General features: G+C 28.7%; 2 protein-coding genes across 2 annotated transcripts in view; one reads left to right on the forward strand and one right to left on the reverse strand.

The window, feature by feature from the left end:
• LOC117168380 (nucleolar protein 58) overlaps positions 1 to 7,704 on the reverse strand; it is a 10,766-nt gene extending 3,062 nt beyond the window's left edge. Inside the window, exons 1-3 of the mRNA XM_033353988.1 lie at positions 7,540 to 7,704; positions 7,267 to 7,343; positions 1,318 to 2,741 (exon numbers count right to left, since the gene is read on the reverse strand). Of these exons, the coding sequence (XP_033209879.1) occupies positions 1,318 to 2,741; positions 7,267 to 7,343; positions 7,540 to 7,584 (1,546 nt within the window). The 5' untranslated portion in view covers positions 7,585 to 7,704. The remainder of the gene's footprint in view (positions 1 to 1,317; positions 2,742 to 7,266; positions 7,344 to 7,539) is intronic.
• Positions 7,705 to 7,987: 283 nt separating this feature from the next.
• On the forward strand, positions 7,988 to 16,666 carry LOC117182591 (cyclin-Q). The gene is made up of 6 exons (XM_033375686.1): positions 7,988 to 8,214; positions 8,479 to 8,612; positions 9,795 to 9,892; positions 12,858 to 13,076; positions 13,222 to 13,452; positions 16,359 to 16,666. Exons 1-6 carry the CDS (start codon positions 8,177 to 8,179, stop codon positions 16,452 to 16,454), a joined length of 816 nt encoding a protein of 271 aa, XP_033231577.1. The 5' UTR covers positions 7,988 to 8,176; the 3' UTR covers positions 16,455 to 16,666.
• The last annotated feature ends 32 nt before the right edge of the window (positions 16,667 to 16,698 follow it).

The following is a 16,698-nucleotide window of genomic DNA, read 5'->3' on the forward strand; positions in this document are numbered from 1 at the left end:
TCGGGATACTTATAAGATACTACCATGATTTTTTCAGATTTTTTGGTCCAAAAATAAATTAGGCCAAAAACCGGCCTTACCGACCCTCCCCCTTTTACTATTGCAGTTGAAGCTTTAACTATTTTATTGAAAATTCGTATTTTTTGGTACAAATTAATCTTCTTAACTGAAAATTCATCTTTTTGGTTTAAAATTCAACTATGCTAGTTGAAGATTCGTCGCTTCAGTAGAAAATTCAGCATTTTGATTAAAAATTTAACTATTTGAAAATTTTACTATTCAATATTTAAGGGGGCAATTTATTTTTTTCCGTAGAAAATTCAAATATTCTAGTTATATATTCATCATTTTATTTGAAAATTTTTCGTTTTTGTTGAAAATGTCAGTTGAAGATTCATTACTGTGTTTAAAAATGTAACTATTCCAATTGAATATTCTATGATTTTTTTTTTGAAAACTCATCTCTTGTGGTTAAAAAATCGTATTTTTGGTAGAAATTAATCTACCTGCTTGAAATTTTTTTTAAAATTCAATTTGGTTGAAAATTTCACCATTACAGTCTCACAGCTTTAGTAGAAAATTCATATTTTTGGTAAAAAATTGAACTATTTTAGTCTAATATTTATCACTTTAGTTTAAAAATGGATGTTTTTTATTTCTGAATGCAACTGCTTCATTGAAAATTCATGTATTTGGTTGAAAAATGGCATTTTTTTGTAGAAAATTAATCTTTTTCATTCAAAATAAAACTGCTTGGTTGACATTTAAACTCTTTTGTTAAAAATGATCATTTCATTTGAAGATTCATAATTATTTTAACTGAAAATTCAACTATACCATTTTTGGCTGTAAAGTGTTTTTAAGTTCAAAATGCAACTATTTGGTTGAAAATTGATCTTTCTTGGCCGAAATTAATTTATTTGCTACTTTAGATACAAATCCAAGAAATTAATTGTTACGTTTTTAGTATTATTTAATTAATCAATTATGCTAATATGTTTAAGCATATCTTGTAATATAAGCAATCACAGCTTTTTAAATGAAACATTAATTGAATTCTTAGAAGCTGAAAAAAACATTATTCATAACAAACACCCCAAACTTTATAAATATTTCGAGTTCATTATTTTAAGTAATGCGAAATATTTAATTAGCTTCTTACTGTGAATAATTATACCGGGAAAAAACTTGAGATACCTGGAAAAAACCTCTAATTGTCAGGGAATTTTCGTACAGGATTTTAATAGACACCCTGATATTTTAAAAGGCTCTAGACAAAATATCAATTCAGGAAATAAAAAGAATGTAAAATCAAACCTGAGCATTCTGGTTCTTCCTCCACCTTGACTGAGACTTCAGATTCTTCTGCAGGTTCTTGCTTAACCTTCTTCTTCTTTTTCTTAGGCGTGACTCCCTCCTGTTCTGCCTCTTCCACCTGCTCAGCCCCACCCTCCTCAGTCTCCCTCTTTTTCTTCTTCTTCGGAACATCTTCGCTCTTCATCTCCTCAATCAACATTTTCTGATCTTCCATCTCCGAGTGTCTTCTCTTAACCGGCATTGTAGAATCAGTAGCCGCCGGATACTGAAGCACCTCACTCTTGGTGTGATACTTCTCAAACTTCGCTTTAGCCTTTGCAGTTCCACTAATCCTCCTCAAATTTCCCTCCTCCATAATCCTCAATTTAGCTTCGAGCTTTGCTTTGTGCTCCGCTCCAAATTCGAAGCTAACATCTTCACCCAAAGCATCAACCCTAATCGCGAGGGAGGACTTAGCCGCCAACATCCTGGACATCTTTCCCTTATTTTTCGTCGAACACTGGCCCACCAGTGCTGCGTGATAAATCAAACCATACTTTGGAGTGTCTCTCTTTGTCTTCAAGGCTCTGAAAAGTGCCTTTTCTGCTCCAAGAATTTGAACAGTCGAAGCTGGATGCTTCGCAAGATTGATCAGTGACCCTGCGTGGGAAATCAATCTTGCTCCAACTAATTCTCCAACGAGAACAGTCAGATTTGGAGCCATAGCCGTCATCCTTGCATTCAAATAATCGTACAATTGCGTCCTGTATTGTGAGATCTCGATCACTTGATCGCACAAGTGTTGGATGTTGATGATATCATCGTTGGAGATTTCAGTTCCCATTGAAATCTCCGCAGCTTCCTTCACTTTTTCCTCAACTTCTTCCGGCAAAATGTCAGATAAATCGCAGGAAGATGTGTTTTCCCTTGTGCCGATGATCTTGACAGTTTTAACGAAGGAGATATTGTCGGAGATAAGCTTTCCCAACTCGGGGAAGTGCCATCCATACCATTCTCGGCAACGCATTACGTAGTTGTTCAATTCCTTGTCCAGGTCGTCGAGAAGACATACTGCCTGGATGATCATGGTGTCGATTTTGTCAGGGGAGAACTTGAGTTTATACCTGGAGAGACTGTGTGCCAAACCAAGAGCCATGGCAGTCATTTCCTTCTTGGGGAAACCAGCCAAGAGACTGTCCATTTGGCTTCTGATGCATCGCATCAGTTCTTGGATTGACGTGTTGCTGATGCATGATAGACTCAATTTGTCTTTTATAGCGTTTCCTAGTTTCGCATCTGCAACGGCAAGTTGCTCATGGACTTCGGAGCAGTGCTTTTTTAAAAGCTTCTTCAGGGATTTACTGAGTTTTCCCTCGACTGCGGCGGTTGTTGCTGCTAAGGCTTCGGTAGTGTCAGCAAACTTCTCAAAGTGTTTTAATTTGACTCTGAAAAATTAAGCAATTTAAATGCTGAACTTTTGAATTTGTCATTGGAGTCTGGCTTTTTAGGTGTAGAGTCGATAGAGGCAGTGTGATAACGGGATTAGTGTGATCAAGAGAAAATATTGGAATGAAAAATAAATTAGTTATTCACTTTTTTTGTTACAGCATAAAGATTATATTTCTTATTATTTGTAGAAAAACGTGGATGGCACGATGTATTGCTTTCATCAATTAGTTTTAAAGAAACTGAGATTGTTTCAGAAAACTCCAGTTCGTAATTATGTATTCTGGTTCTTTTTATTTGAATTTTGCCTACAGAAGATAACTTTTGCTCATTTTTTAAAGGAATGAATGAAGATGTTATATTATCTTTAAACATCCGTTTTATTCTAAATTGTACATTATTCCTGTTTTTAAGAATGAATTATGACAGGATAATTAAAAATCAGACTCGGGGCAAGTGTGACATCTACATTTTTCATTGTGAAAGAATGAAAATTTAAAAACTTTTATATTTAAATAATTTTAATCAAAGCAAATAGCCTAACATTAAAATTGATTGGACAGCTCTTTCTAAAATCAACAAACTGAATGATTAAAAAACCGTTCAAAATAAATAGTAACTTTAAATGGGAAACATTAAAAATGAAAAGATTTCTACACCGGTACGCTGAAACATAAAATAATGCAAAACTGAATTTAAAACTAAAAACACATGTAAGCACACAAAAATTGCGAGATTAAAACTTTTTATATTCAACCCCGGTAAAATTTCAATTATTTAAAAAATATTTTAATCGTTTGAAAAATAATAGTTTTTAAATTGTTAAGTATAATTCAAAATTCTACCAATCCAATTTTAACTGTTAAATTAAAACTCTATAAAAGAGAAAAATGGAAAATTTAGTGTTGAACATGAAAATTCAAAACGCTACAATGTTAATCAATCAAAATTAAATAAATTATTCAATTACTGAGGTATCGATTTCAGATAGTTTAAGTTTGATCTATTTTGGTTTGAAACAACACATTTTTTTAATTTCAAATCTTTTAATTTCTAATACTTTATTTAGAATTAATATTCATTCCTGAAGTGTTCCAATCAAATATTTCTCAATTTGTAACAATTCATTTGTTTAAATCTTCAACTAAATATCGGACAATTTTAAGATACGACATTGAAAATTAAAAATGTAAAAAAAAGAATACAAAACAAGATTGCTATAATATGATTCCAATTATATTTGAATTTGAAACTACAACATTGTGAAATTTGTCATTCGAAACCTCCAATAAAAAATTAAAAAAAAAAAACATTTTCGCAATTAAGCCGTAAGTGGACCTGTTATACATTTTATGTGAACATGAAATATACCTACTTCCGGTTCCATTTAGGACATGAGAACAGTGTCAATAGATTCGGTACAAGGCATATTATCATTCGCCACTCAAATCAAATAATAATAATTTTTACCCTGACTTAGAAAAACGCGAGTATATAATAAACCAGGACAAATTTTTAAATCGAACGCCGTATCACCCATGATTTTTTTAAATGAAATATGATTTTTCAACCTTTCAGAAGTAATTAAAAATAGTTAATAAAATCGCCTGTTGGTAAGTTAAAAAAAAAAATGATAAAAATTTTATGATCTAATATTCTCAATATATTTTCATATATTATAATCATGGATGACAATATTAAGTCATATAATAAATTAGTAATTAGCTCGCATTGCAGAATTATTAACTGCGTAGAAAAACATTATTTTTATAATTATAATAAATAATAATCCTTTAGAAAATATATCCGACGCAGCGCTCGCATTTATCTCATATTCAAATTAGTATTTTAGAAAAACCTTTCTATAATCGAAATTATAAAATATTTCTGAATGGCTTCTAATGTGTTTTGTTAGAAACTCGTATTTTCCAGATACATTCAACTATTTTGGTAAAAAATTAAACTATTTGAACGAAAATTAACCTCTTTGTTGAAAATTAAGCTGTTTTTTTTTCACCTTTTTAGCTTAACAAGTCTCCAGTTAAGAAATTTTGTAATAAAAAAAAGATATATTTCTACCAGAAAAGATGAAGTTTGAAACCAAAGATTCTTAATAAAAAAATTGAATTTTTAACAGAGAAAGATTTTTCAGTTAAGAGACAAAAATCTCTACCAAATTTTTGAATTTTCTACCAAAATAGTTGAATTTACATAGCAAAATAAAACGAATTTTCAACCCAAAAAATGAAAATGTAGCGTTTAATGATCAATATTTTGAAAAACATTTAAAGCCATTAAGAAATATTATATAATTTTAATTGTAATAGGGAATTCCAGATAATTATTATTTATTATTAGTATTATAAAATTATTATATTTCCATGCAATTAATAATTTTACAATGCGAACTAATTGCTAATTTATTACATGACTTAATATTGTCATACACATTTCTCAAATATTAAAATATTTTGAGAATATTAGACAAAAAACTTTAAATACAGTTTGTTCTAACTTTTCAAGAGGTCATTTCAATTTTTTGGTTGGTTGGTTACAAGCATCAAAACGCACAAATTATTAAATGCGGGAAATGTCCCGGCATAATATTTCAGTCCTGGCTCTATCCCAGCTCTCACTTATGGATTGCCACCCTGATTATAAGAATCAGTGGATGTTTCATTAACAGTTACGAAAGTATAATCTTATATAATTTGGATTTTAGTAGGGTTTTTTTTACACGTACCCAAAATTCTATCAAAAAATAGAAAAGAAGGTGATTTTTCACGAAAGCAGAGTAATAATAGTGTAATAAACTCCTTGCAATAACATTGACGTAAATATCATATTTAATTCAAAATGGAAAATTTTAAATCAATAAAATTTCAAGTCGAAATATATAATATAATAATCAATTTTATATTAAAAAAGACGAATTTTCTATTAATAGTTGAATTTTCAGCTCATCAAGGATAATTTCTAAGCAAAAATGGAGTAGTGAAACTTTCAGATGAAAAAATTAATTTTAATTTAAAAAGCGAGTTTTAAACCAAATTAAATGATCAAACAAAGAAAAAATATATATTTTTAACGAGATTGTTCAACTTTCAACTAAGTACTTAAATTTTCAAATAAAAAAAGATGAAATTTAAACCAATAGTAAAATTTTCGTCCGAAAATTTGTATTTTCCAGCAAAAAGATAAATTTTTGTTTCAAAAAAACATGAATTTTCAAAAAAGTATATTAATTGTCAACAAACTCGTTGAATTTCAAAACCAAAAATACGAAATAATAAAAAAGTTAATTTTCAAAGAATAGTTTGATTTCCTACCAAACACAATAAGATTAATTTTTTCCCAAAAAAGAGGAATTTTTAACAAATTACATGAATTTTTAATAAAATACTAAACCCCAACCAAGAATGGATAAAACTAAAAATACGAATTCTCAGATAAATACATAGTTACATTTTAAAAATAAGAGATAAATTTTCAATTAAACTGATGAATATTTCTAGAAGTAGAATAGTCAAGTCTAAGCTAAAAAGATTAATTTTTCAGCCAGAAAATTAAAGACCTACCAAAAACACAATTTTGTAACGAAGTAAATTCATTTTTAATAAAATTGTTAAATTTTAAAGCCATTAAGACGAATTATCTACAATACAATTAAATTTTCAATCAGAAAATATGATATTTAAACAAAACAAAAATAATTTTTACCAATAAGTTAAATTTACATTAAAATATCTCCATTTTTAACACAAATTTTTATTTATAACACAATAGTTTAATTTTCTAGAAAATGTTTGAATCCTTAAGTCAAATTAATTTAGATCGAAAAAATTGTATTTTGAATGTGAAAGGATGAATTTTTAATCAAGAAGAAGATAATTTTGAACAAATTAGTTACATTTTCGACGAAAGATGTTGTATTTTGAATTAAATAGGATGAATTTTCATTCAAGAAGAAGATAATTTTGAACAAAATAGTTACATTCTCAACAAAAGAGATGAATTTTCAACTAAATTGATCAATTTTAGATTAGATTGTTTGTATTAGATATAATACATCTTGTTCCTGTGACTATTTTATATTGATAAATGAGTGAATTGGCCATGTCTAGTGTAAAATTACATGATTTATTAAAGCGCTTGCTTTTTCTAAATTTGGTAAAAAAATGTGGTGTGACAAATATTTGATTTATTTCAACAGAGGATTTTGAATTTCAAAATAGCAGAAAATGACAATTTGTCAAACATATAATGACAATTTATCACACATATAAGGACAATTTATCAAATGCATTACAGAATCTAAAGTCTTAAAATATATTTAAAACAAAAAATCAACTCCCAAGTCTCTTATTATTACCAAATAAAAAACATGGGGAAATTTGTTTTTCAAAACAAATGGCTCATCAGTAACAAATCACAATGATAAAAATATTAAATTGACAATAGTCAAGTTTCTAACAAATGCTAAGAATTAAACTTTCAGTCAAAAACAATAAAAATAATTCCTACATTTTGCCTGCAGCTTCGGGCGTTTCGAACTCATGGTACAGGTCATCAACTTCGGCAAGTTTGTTTTCGTTCAACACCTGTCAAACAAACGTCAGTTGTTAGAAATAACATTTCTCAACTAAAATTACATCTATCTTTCAAAAAATAGCAACAAATTAAGTCTATTTATTATCATTTTGTTATAAGGACCACGTGTTCAAAATTTTGTGGTTATTGAGGTTATCTTGCACATAGGTACATCACTAAATTACACATTCAAATTGAGTTACTTACCTTAAATATGGCGTACCCCGCAGGGGTTTCAAAAAGTAATAGCATTTTTCCAGTTTTTGTTCACTTTTACACTGAATGTTTATTCCTATTTAACAAAAATCGAAAATACCATGCGGACGCAAGTTTTACAAAGTCCGCTTGCACGCGCCGCCAGTGTTGCCATTTTATCGAGCGCACGCGGCCTGCCTAGCCTGCGCAGTTGCCAAAACGCGGATTATTCAAATTTCACGAAAAAAAAGTTTCTTTAGAAGGATATTACATCTCATATCTGATATTATTTTTATAATTGGCAGTCTCTTGTTATGATTCACTTGAGAAAAAAGATCCTGAATTTCTGATTACAATTCTCTTTTGTTACAGAACTTCTATTTTTCTTATTTTTGGTGCAAACTACTTTTTTCCCAAAAAGTTACTCCGCATATGCAGATGTCGCTGCACGCTGCGTGGGGTGTGCATGTGTACGTAGGTGTTAACCGGCGTTCATTACTTCATTATCAAGTTATCAATGAAAAAACTAGATTGACGGTTTTGACGTACGTCTAAAAAACATTGTTTGTTGTGATTTTTGCTCGAGAATGCATTAAGCAAAACAGTGCCAAAGTCAATTTTGAATTTTGTCTTGTTTCAAAAAGTCGAAATGAATCCAACTGAGCCAAACAGTGCAGAAACTCTCAGGTAGGAAAGCATTATGACACGCACACTCTCTTTTAATTTGTGTTTCGCTTGGGGTACGTATTGCACGCCGGAGTTCTTTTTTTGCCTGAATTTTGGCTACGATTTTTTTTTTTGCTGTTTTGTAAACTAGCAACGTTCGTTTTAGGTCGTTATCCGTGCAATTTTGTTGCATTTCATTGAGCTGAAGTTATTTTTTTCCACACCCGACTTCTTATAGTTTTTTGAGTACGTTATATCATTCATAACCTCTTACAACACTTGTAGTTCGAAAATGAAGGACGTTATTGACGTTCTCGCTATGCAGAGGGAGAAAAGAAACACCTTGCAAAAGAGTATCACGATCGATTACAGCGTTGCCACGGACGGGTTCACCGTCTCTAGGTTCATCTTTGAATGCGGTTAGTACATCAATTTTTTATAGGTTATGTAACTTTCCTGCACTTCAAAAGTATTGATTATTGCTATAGTATAAGCATATTTATGCAACTTAGATGATATATCATTGAACATAACTGACTTATCGTAAATAATGTAATTTCATAACAAAAAAAGTACATTTGTTGATTTGTCAAAGTAGACAATTTACAACGACGGAGTGTGATTTGATGGTGTTTACAGCGTAAAGTTATTGTTTGTCAATATTTTTGAAATTATTTTGTATTATAAAATGTTGTGCAATTGTCAGCCTTGCTCAAATTTCAAAGGGCATATCACAGGGTGTCCAGCGACTTTGAAAACCTGGATTTCTGCTTGAATTTTTTTGAACTTTGAAAACCTGGAAATCTTGAATTTTTCACGAAAACCTTTAATTAAATTCTTTTTTTCTTTCAAAGCAGATATTTTATTTAAACGCGAAAAGTAATTTAAATCTGTTAGTCTAGTATGAAAGGAGCATCTCGTTTAGAAGAAATCTTGCCGCTAAAAAATTTACTAGAAAGATTTCACAAATAGCTAAAAGCTTTAAAAAGAGTTCTGAAGATTTCGAAAAAGGGTACAGTACACCATAATTCAAAGATTTTAAACAAAATTCCAAAGATCTTAAACGATTTCAAATATTTCAATGATGTTATACTATTTCAAAAGGTATCATTAAATTTGAGAAGATTTCCAAGTATTTCAAACAAACACAAAAAATTTCACAAACAAAGATTAAAGAAAAAATTTAAAAAGGTTGAAAAAATTTCACAATGATTTCAAGGATTTAAAACATTTAACAAAAATTTCAAGATTTCACAAAGGTTTTAAGTACTTCTAGATATTTTAACGAATTCATAAAGAGTTAAAAGATTTCGAGGATTTTAAAGACGACTTACGTTTGCAAAAAATTAAGAATTAGTTTATTTATTGTTCTCCATCAAAAATTGTTGGCCAGTAAAAAATTTAACGGCTCATTTTTTATATTTATAACAAACAGTTATTATATTGTTTGATGTAAAAAAGGAAGCCAGGAAAAACCTGACTTCTTGGTCTAGAAAACCTGGAAAAGGTATTGAATTTCCTTTCTAAGAATCGCAGGACATCCTGTAGTAAAATATTTGAATAATTAGAAAAAGACTGAATTAATGAGCAATATTTTACAGGATACAAATTGGACGCGCATCCTTTGACGATTGCAACAGCTGCCATTTTGTACCACAGATTTGTGAGAGAAGCTACCATAAATGGTTATGACAATTACGTAAGTATAAAATATACATCTTTCTAAAATATATTTAACTTCTTTAAACTGTTCAATTTGGAGTGGTTATAGCTAAGTGACCTACGCTAACGCGAAGCAACTTCTTCAAACTTTTTTTGTTGAGAATTCATATTTCCGGGATGAAAAGTTAACTATTTTGTACAAGATTCAACCATTTTTTTTCTTCCTGATCTGAAAAAAAACTTTTTTCATTGCTAATTCAAAACTTTTTGTGAAAATTCATCTATTTAGGTAGATATTTCATCTTTTTGGGTAAAAAATGCAACTGTTTAGTTCAAAATTAATCTTTTTTGGTCGAAGATTCAACTGTGTTTTATTTTAAATAAAAATATTTTTTGGTTGAAAATTCTTTTTTTTCTTTAGTTGAAAGTTAATTTTTTCAATTGATTATTAAATTATTAAATTTTTGCTTAAAAATGTATGTGTTTTTTCTTTCAAATTCGTCATTTTGGTTTATCAGAAATTTGAACCACAGAGAAATTAAAATTCGTATTTCCGAACTTTTTAAATAAAAAGTACTTGTCCTTTGAAAAACAAATCCCATGAAGTGTTTACACTTCTTAACTTGAAAATTTTCCTAAAATTGTTAACCGTTTACTCTAATAGTTTGAATTTTAAAGAGTTTTAATTTGCTTTTTCCACAGACCTAAAGTGTGTAGTAAAACAGATTGAAAATTTTAGTTTCCAAGCTTAAGCAATTTAAATTTAAATTAATGACTAATACCTAAATTTTATTCTTTAATTTATAAAGTTTTATTGAAATTATTCTTTGAGCATTTTCTATTAATTTTTTTCAATCACAAAATTTCAATTTCAAAAATTTCAATCACAAAATTGCCAACGAAACTTTTTTCAAAATATCTTTTCACAAACCAAAAAGTTGAAGTTATACTGTTCAAACCAAAATATGTATTTTTTCGTTTGTAAAAACACATTTTAAACAGTTTCTTTGGCAATTTCATGTCAAAGCTAAAGTCGACTCGGGTAATTTTTCCAGAGGCTCAATTCCTAAAGATTTGAATGAAAAATAAATAAATTTATTATTATATTTAGTTTAAAATTATTTAGATATGAGAGATTTTAATTAAACATTTTACAATTTGAAATTTTTATAATTTAATCGTTGAACGGCTAAATAACAAATCCAATTTGTACAATTTTGAATTATTCAAATTTAAATCAAACAATTGTATCATTTTTAAAAATTGAGATTTCAAACGACAAAAATTTGACCGTTTAAATTCTATATTCAAATTCTTCAATTGCAGTTACTTTCAATCACTGTGCAATTAATTTTGTCTACTTAAATGTTAATTTTATTAACTCTAGTTATTTATGCGATAAAAGATTTTAAAAATAGTTAAGCAAAGTGATGCGTAGAACACTTCATTTCCACTTCACGTAGGTTTAGTTTTTGGGAGATCAGTTCATGTTAGCGGAGCTATAGCATTTTAGTATGTTTCTGAAAAGTAAAGTAAGTTTCGCGTGCAAAACAAAGCAGAAAAATTTCCTTACGAAGAAGGTTTAAATATATCACTTTCGCAATATACGTTAGTCAAACAATTTTTTGGGGATAAACTACCCCAAAATATGTTACGATTATATAAGAAAATGAAAGGAAAACAACCGCTTAATCAATTCAATGTCCTGCATTAGTTAAAAATAAATTAACAATAATATAAATTAAATTTTAATTATTAAATTGAAATGTAAATTAATTTCTCGTGAAATGTAAAAACACGGGAACCGTGTTTTATTATCTTGTGTGAAACATATTTTTTTCGATTTTTTCAGCTTCAATTTACACCTATTTGGTGATTTTCTTGTATAATCGTAACATCTTTTGGGGTAGTTTCCCCCCATAAAATTGTTTGACTAATGTAAATGGAGAAATTTAGATTTTTGAACCATCTTCGTGAGGAAATTTTTTTGTTCTGTTTTGCACGCGAAACTGATTTCATTTTGCAAAAATGTAATAGAATGCAGTTAAGGGTGGTTACCCCTTATAAATTAATTTCTCATGAAAATGCAAAAACGCGTAAACTTTATTTTATTATCGTGTGCAATATATACTTTTCCAGATTTTTTGTGTTGAAATCATGCCCGTTTGTAAATTTTTTGGTTAATTAAAAATTATTGTGGGTAGTTTACCCCCAAAATTTTTCTTGATTAAATTGACAAAATCGCATTTTTGATCAATTATTGTGAGGACATTGTTCGAGTTTTTGGGGGTGGTTTTTACCCCCTTAAAACCATTTTGGGCACGTAAGAAATAATACGTGTCGCTTAGCTTTTCGAGTACTGCAACATATGTGAGAACAAAGAAAATCTGAGGGGGACACCTACCTAGGGTTCCTTGTAAGATACAAATAAGCTACTTGGACTAATAAAAAATTGGTGTTTGTTATTATATGACGTCAATTATGCAGTCAAAAATACATTCTAGGGTCAAAAATCCTTTATAGATAACATGGTTCAATAAACTAAAGATTTTAACCCTTGTGTCGAAAAAACATAAGTTATTTTCAAAATTGGAGCCTCAAAAACTTTTTTGAGAATTAAATTACCTTTTTGCACGGCGAAAATTCCAAATAATTATTAGGACGATGGCAAAACAAGACATGGACTGGCTGAACCGGTCAAATTTTGATTGAACTACATATGAGAAAATCGTGCCAAAGCTCATGGATTCAACATTTTTATGTTTTAATATTTAGTTTATAATTTTTTGTTTTCTTCTTAAAATTCTAATGTTATTCAAAACAAAATTTAAAAAAAAATGGTCAAAATTCCATCAGTATTGTGATAAACGTGTGTTTAAATTTCCGATTTGACAATCTCTTTTATTTAAAGAAAGGAGAAAAGCAACTTGAAGTCTCTCTTCAAATTTTGGTTTAGATACTTCATATTATTAATTTCTACGTGAAATTGTGTATATTTATAGTTAATTGGATCTACATGCCTTTACCTCGCCGGCAAAGTAAAAGACGACGCATTAAAAATTCGCGACGTAATGAACGTGGCATACAATACTCTTCATAGAGGTTCCCAGCCTTTGGAACTTGGAGACCAATATTGGAGTATGAGAGACGCTATTGTTCAAGCCGAACTTCTGATTATGCGAATGCTGAAGTTTCAAGTCACTCCCGAACATCCACACAGGGTAAGCAAAAAAATTACCCCGTCCAGGATAAGAGTTGTTTCGTGATATTCATAGGCAATTTTAAACAACCCTGTTATAATTTGTAAACAATAAATCCCGATAAGTAGGTAATAAAATCCATAAAGTAATTTATTTTTATTTTCAGTTCATCCTTCACTATTTAAGATCGTTGCAAGCCTGGTTCGGAGAGGAGGAATGGTCCAAATATCCCGTGGCTAAAACGAGTATGGCTTTGCTGCAAGACTTTCATCATTCACCCTCGGTTCTCGATTATCCTCCTAATCTCATCGCCATCGCTTGCATAAATCTTTCCTTGCAAGTTTACGGAGTGGTAGTTCCTTTGATGGACGAATGCGATCAGCAGCCTTGGTTCAATGTAAGAAAAATATTAGTTACTAGTTCAGACCTCACAGACCGATCCCTATATCCTCTATTGTACCCTAAATTCAATTATCGTCCTTAAATTATCCTATTTTTAGGATTTGGCCCCTGTGGTCCTCTATGTGCGGCGCATAACGTAATTTTTAATAATTTAACTTTTCTTTTAATAAATTAAATCTTTAGCTAATATACTTATTCAGGGTGAACCGGTAAATCGGGAATTTTATGAGACCGGGAAAAACAGGGAAATGACACTGAATTTATTTCTTGATCAGGAATTTTACGAATTTTAAGAATAAAAAGTTGCCCAAGTTTGATTTCAACAGTTTTATAAATAATTAAAGTATAAAAAACTGAACAATAATTGATTTGACAAAGCGATTCTAAATCCGTTCAAAATTTGAAAATTTCCAGATTGTAATTGTTTTAATTCCAAAGTCATAATACGAATTGAGATTAATATATCATCTACTCCGATAGTTTTATTTTTAAATAACAATTTTAATGATTCATCAATAAAATTTTTTTTATTTAAAGTTTTAGGTCTTCCTTTATATTATTTGTATGCTAAATTGAATAAACAAATATATTATTCTTATTAACTTTCTTAGACATTAAAAATTTCACTGTTTATTTAAGACGAGTAAATTGAATACAAATATATTTAAAAGTAAACACTTTGAAACTGAATCGTTTAACATAGAAAGCTTTGAAACTCTAGAATTTCGAGGAGATTTTCAACTTTTAACGTTACAATTTGAATTGTTCTGGTTGAAAAATTTTTAATTTGTAAGTGAAATTGTTCAATTTGGACGTATAAATAGCAATTGAACACTTATTATTTGTAAACAAAATTTGAGTAATTTCAAGAGATATTTTGTAGTTTTTGAAATATTCAAAATCAATTAAAAACTTGAAATGTCTTCAAGTAATTGAAAATAAGTGTGTTAACATTTTTGTTTAGAACTTTCAAATACATTTTAAAATTAACCGAATTTTTCCAACAACTTTTGGAAAATCCTAAAAATTAAAAAAAAATCCTTAAAATCTTCCAGGTTCTGTTTTGATCATTTTGGAAATCTCTTAATATCTTTAAAAATTTTCTGTTACAATAATTTTTCAAAATGAAAAATTATTTTCAATTTTCCTAGGAATCTTAAGAAAATATTTTTATTCTTTTTAAGCCTTTCACAATTCTTAAAAAGTTTCTAAATTTTTTGGTTGAAATCTGCAAAAATCTGCATTTTTTATAAAATTCGGCTGTGCGTATTTGCACCAAAATTTCGGTACGAATAGCCCAATTTTGTCGGGTCACTCACTTCTTATGAATGATTTGAAATCATTTCAAGTTCTAAATTTAATTTTGATATTTTTAAAACTACTAAATATCTCTTAAAATTACTCTAATTTTTTCTACACATAATAAGTGTTCCTATTGTTATTTATAAATTGAAACTTTAAGGATTTTTTTTAATTTGCAGGATTTTCTAAAAGTTGTAGGAAAAATTAAATTCATTTAAAAATATATTTAAACATTTCGAACAAATTTTCAAAAATGTTTTTAAATTTGGAAAAATGTAAAACTACTATAGATTTCTCAACATTTTGAAATAAAATTTTAATGTTTTTGAGCGATTCTTAAACTATTTCAAATGAAAATAACTTCTAATTTAAAAACTGTTAAGTTAAAAAAAAATATTTTTAATTTTTTAATTTGTCTAGCTTCAAATTACCTACAAAAATATTATTTTGAACAGTTTTAAAGTTCATTGCTTGATTCTTTAATTTAGAGTATTGAAAATGTTAACGTGGATTTATATTTTTGGAATTTAATCTGAATCTTTGAACTCTATAATTTATAAAAGTTCTAAGTTTTGCAGTTTATCCTCATTTTATTTTAAATTTTTCAATTGAAAAATGTTAGTACCTTCCATTCCATACGTTTAAATTAAATCTGTTGTTTATTGTTTATGCCTTAAAATGGAAAAATGTTTAGAATAGGGTTCGATTTTTTAAATTTGATTGATCGTGAAAATTGTTTGCGAACCGGGGAAAAACCGTGAAATGACCGGGAATTCTTTTCTTCGATTAAAACGGTCCTCTCGTTTACCTTAAATTCCTCTAAATTCACTGAAATTTTATTGAAATAAGTGGATTCTTTTCTTTAATTTTTCCAATTCATTTGAATCTTTTTGTAGTAGTTAGTCATTTTTTGTTAGAAATTAGTATGGTTTCCAAAATTTGAAGAGATTTAAAATTATTTTTTGGAATTCACCCCGAATTCTTAGTAATTTATCCTGAATTCTTGGAATTCTCTTAATTTATTTCAATTTACTTGAATTCTTCTGAATTCACTCAATTCTAGTTAATTCAATGGAGTTTTTTGAGTTTTTAAAGGTTTTTATTTTATTGATCCTGAAGTCTTAACCTCACCTTGAATTCTTAGTAATTTCATCAAATCTTTTGCAACTTCCCTTGAATTTTTCTAAGGTTATTTTCAAAGTTACAGAATTCAATCAAGTTTTTTCATATTTTATGCTATTTTTCAATTCATTTGATTTTTTTGTTGAATTTCTATGAATTTCATAGAATTCTATTCTTACCTTAAATCCCTCTAAATTCATTTCAGTTTTACTGACATCAATGGCATTTTTTTATTTTAAAAATATTTTCCAATTCATTTGAATTATTTTGAATACAAGTTGATTTTATTTAAATCTTATGAATTTATCCTGAATTTCATACCCTGTGATCGTGAAAAAAGTACCCTATGCGTGTGCCAAAAAATGCTCTTTGGAACTTATATTGTATCTAGTAAGGACTGTGAGGCCTGCTAGTCGATAAGTTTTCCAGAATAATCTAATTTTAATTTCGTTTTAACTGAATTTCGTTTATTGATAGGTTTTTTGTAAGGACTTGACGAGAGACAAGCTTTGGGAAATCATGGAAAAAATTATGGCTGCTTATGACGATGAGCCAGAGACGAGAGATAACTAGCGATTAAAAAAAGTCCATTCAATTATGAATGGCAAATGACTTTTTTTTATTCATCTACGATCTCAAATCTTGAAATAGCTAGTTTCTTGTCTACCAAATACTTGTACAACGTTCTAAGTTTGTAAGATAAGAATAAGGAACATTCCGTGGCCATTGGAGTAAGTGTAAAATATTGTTTAAATTAATAAAATGGCTAGTAAAGCAAGACAAAATTTAAGTACATAATTTCATTGCTATTACTAAT

This window comes from Belonocnema kinseyi, chromosome 2 (genome assembly GCF_010883055.1).
Source record: "Belonocnema kinseyi isolate 2016_QV_RU_SX_M_011 chromosome 2, B_treatae_v1, whole genome shotgun sequence".
Lineage (NCBI taxonomy): Eukaryota > Metazoa > Arthropoda > Insecta > Hymenoptera > Cynipidae > Belonocnema > Belonocnema kinseyi.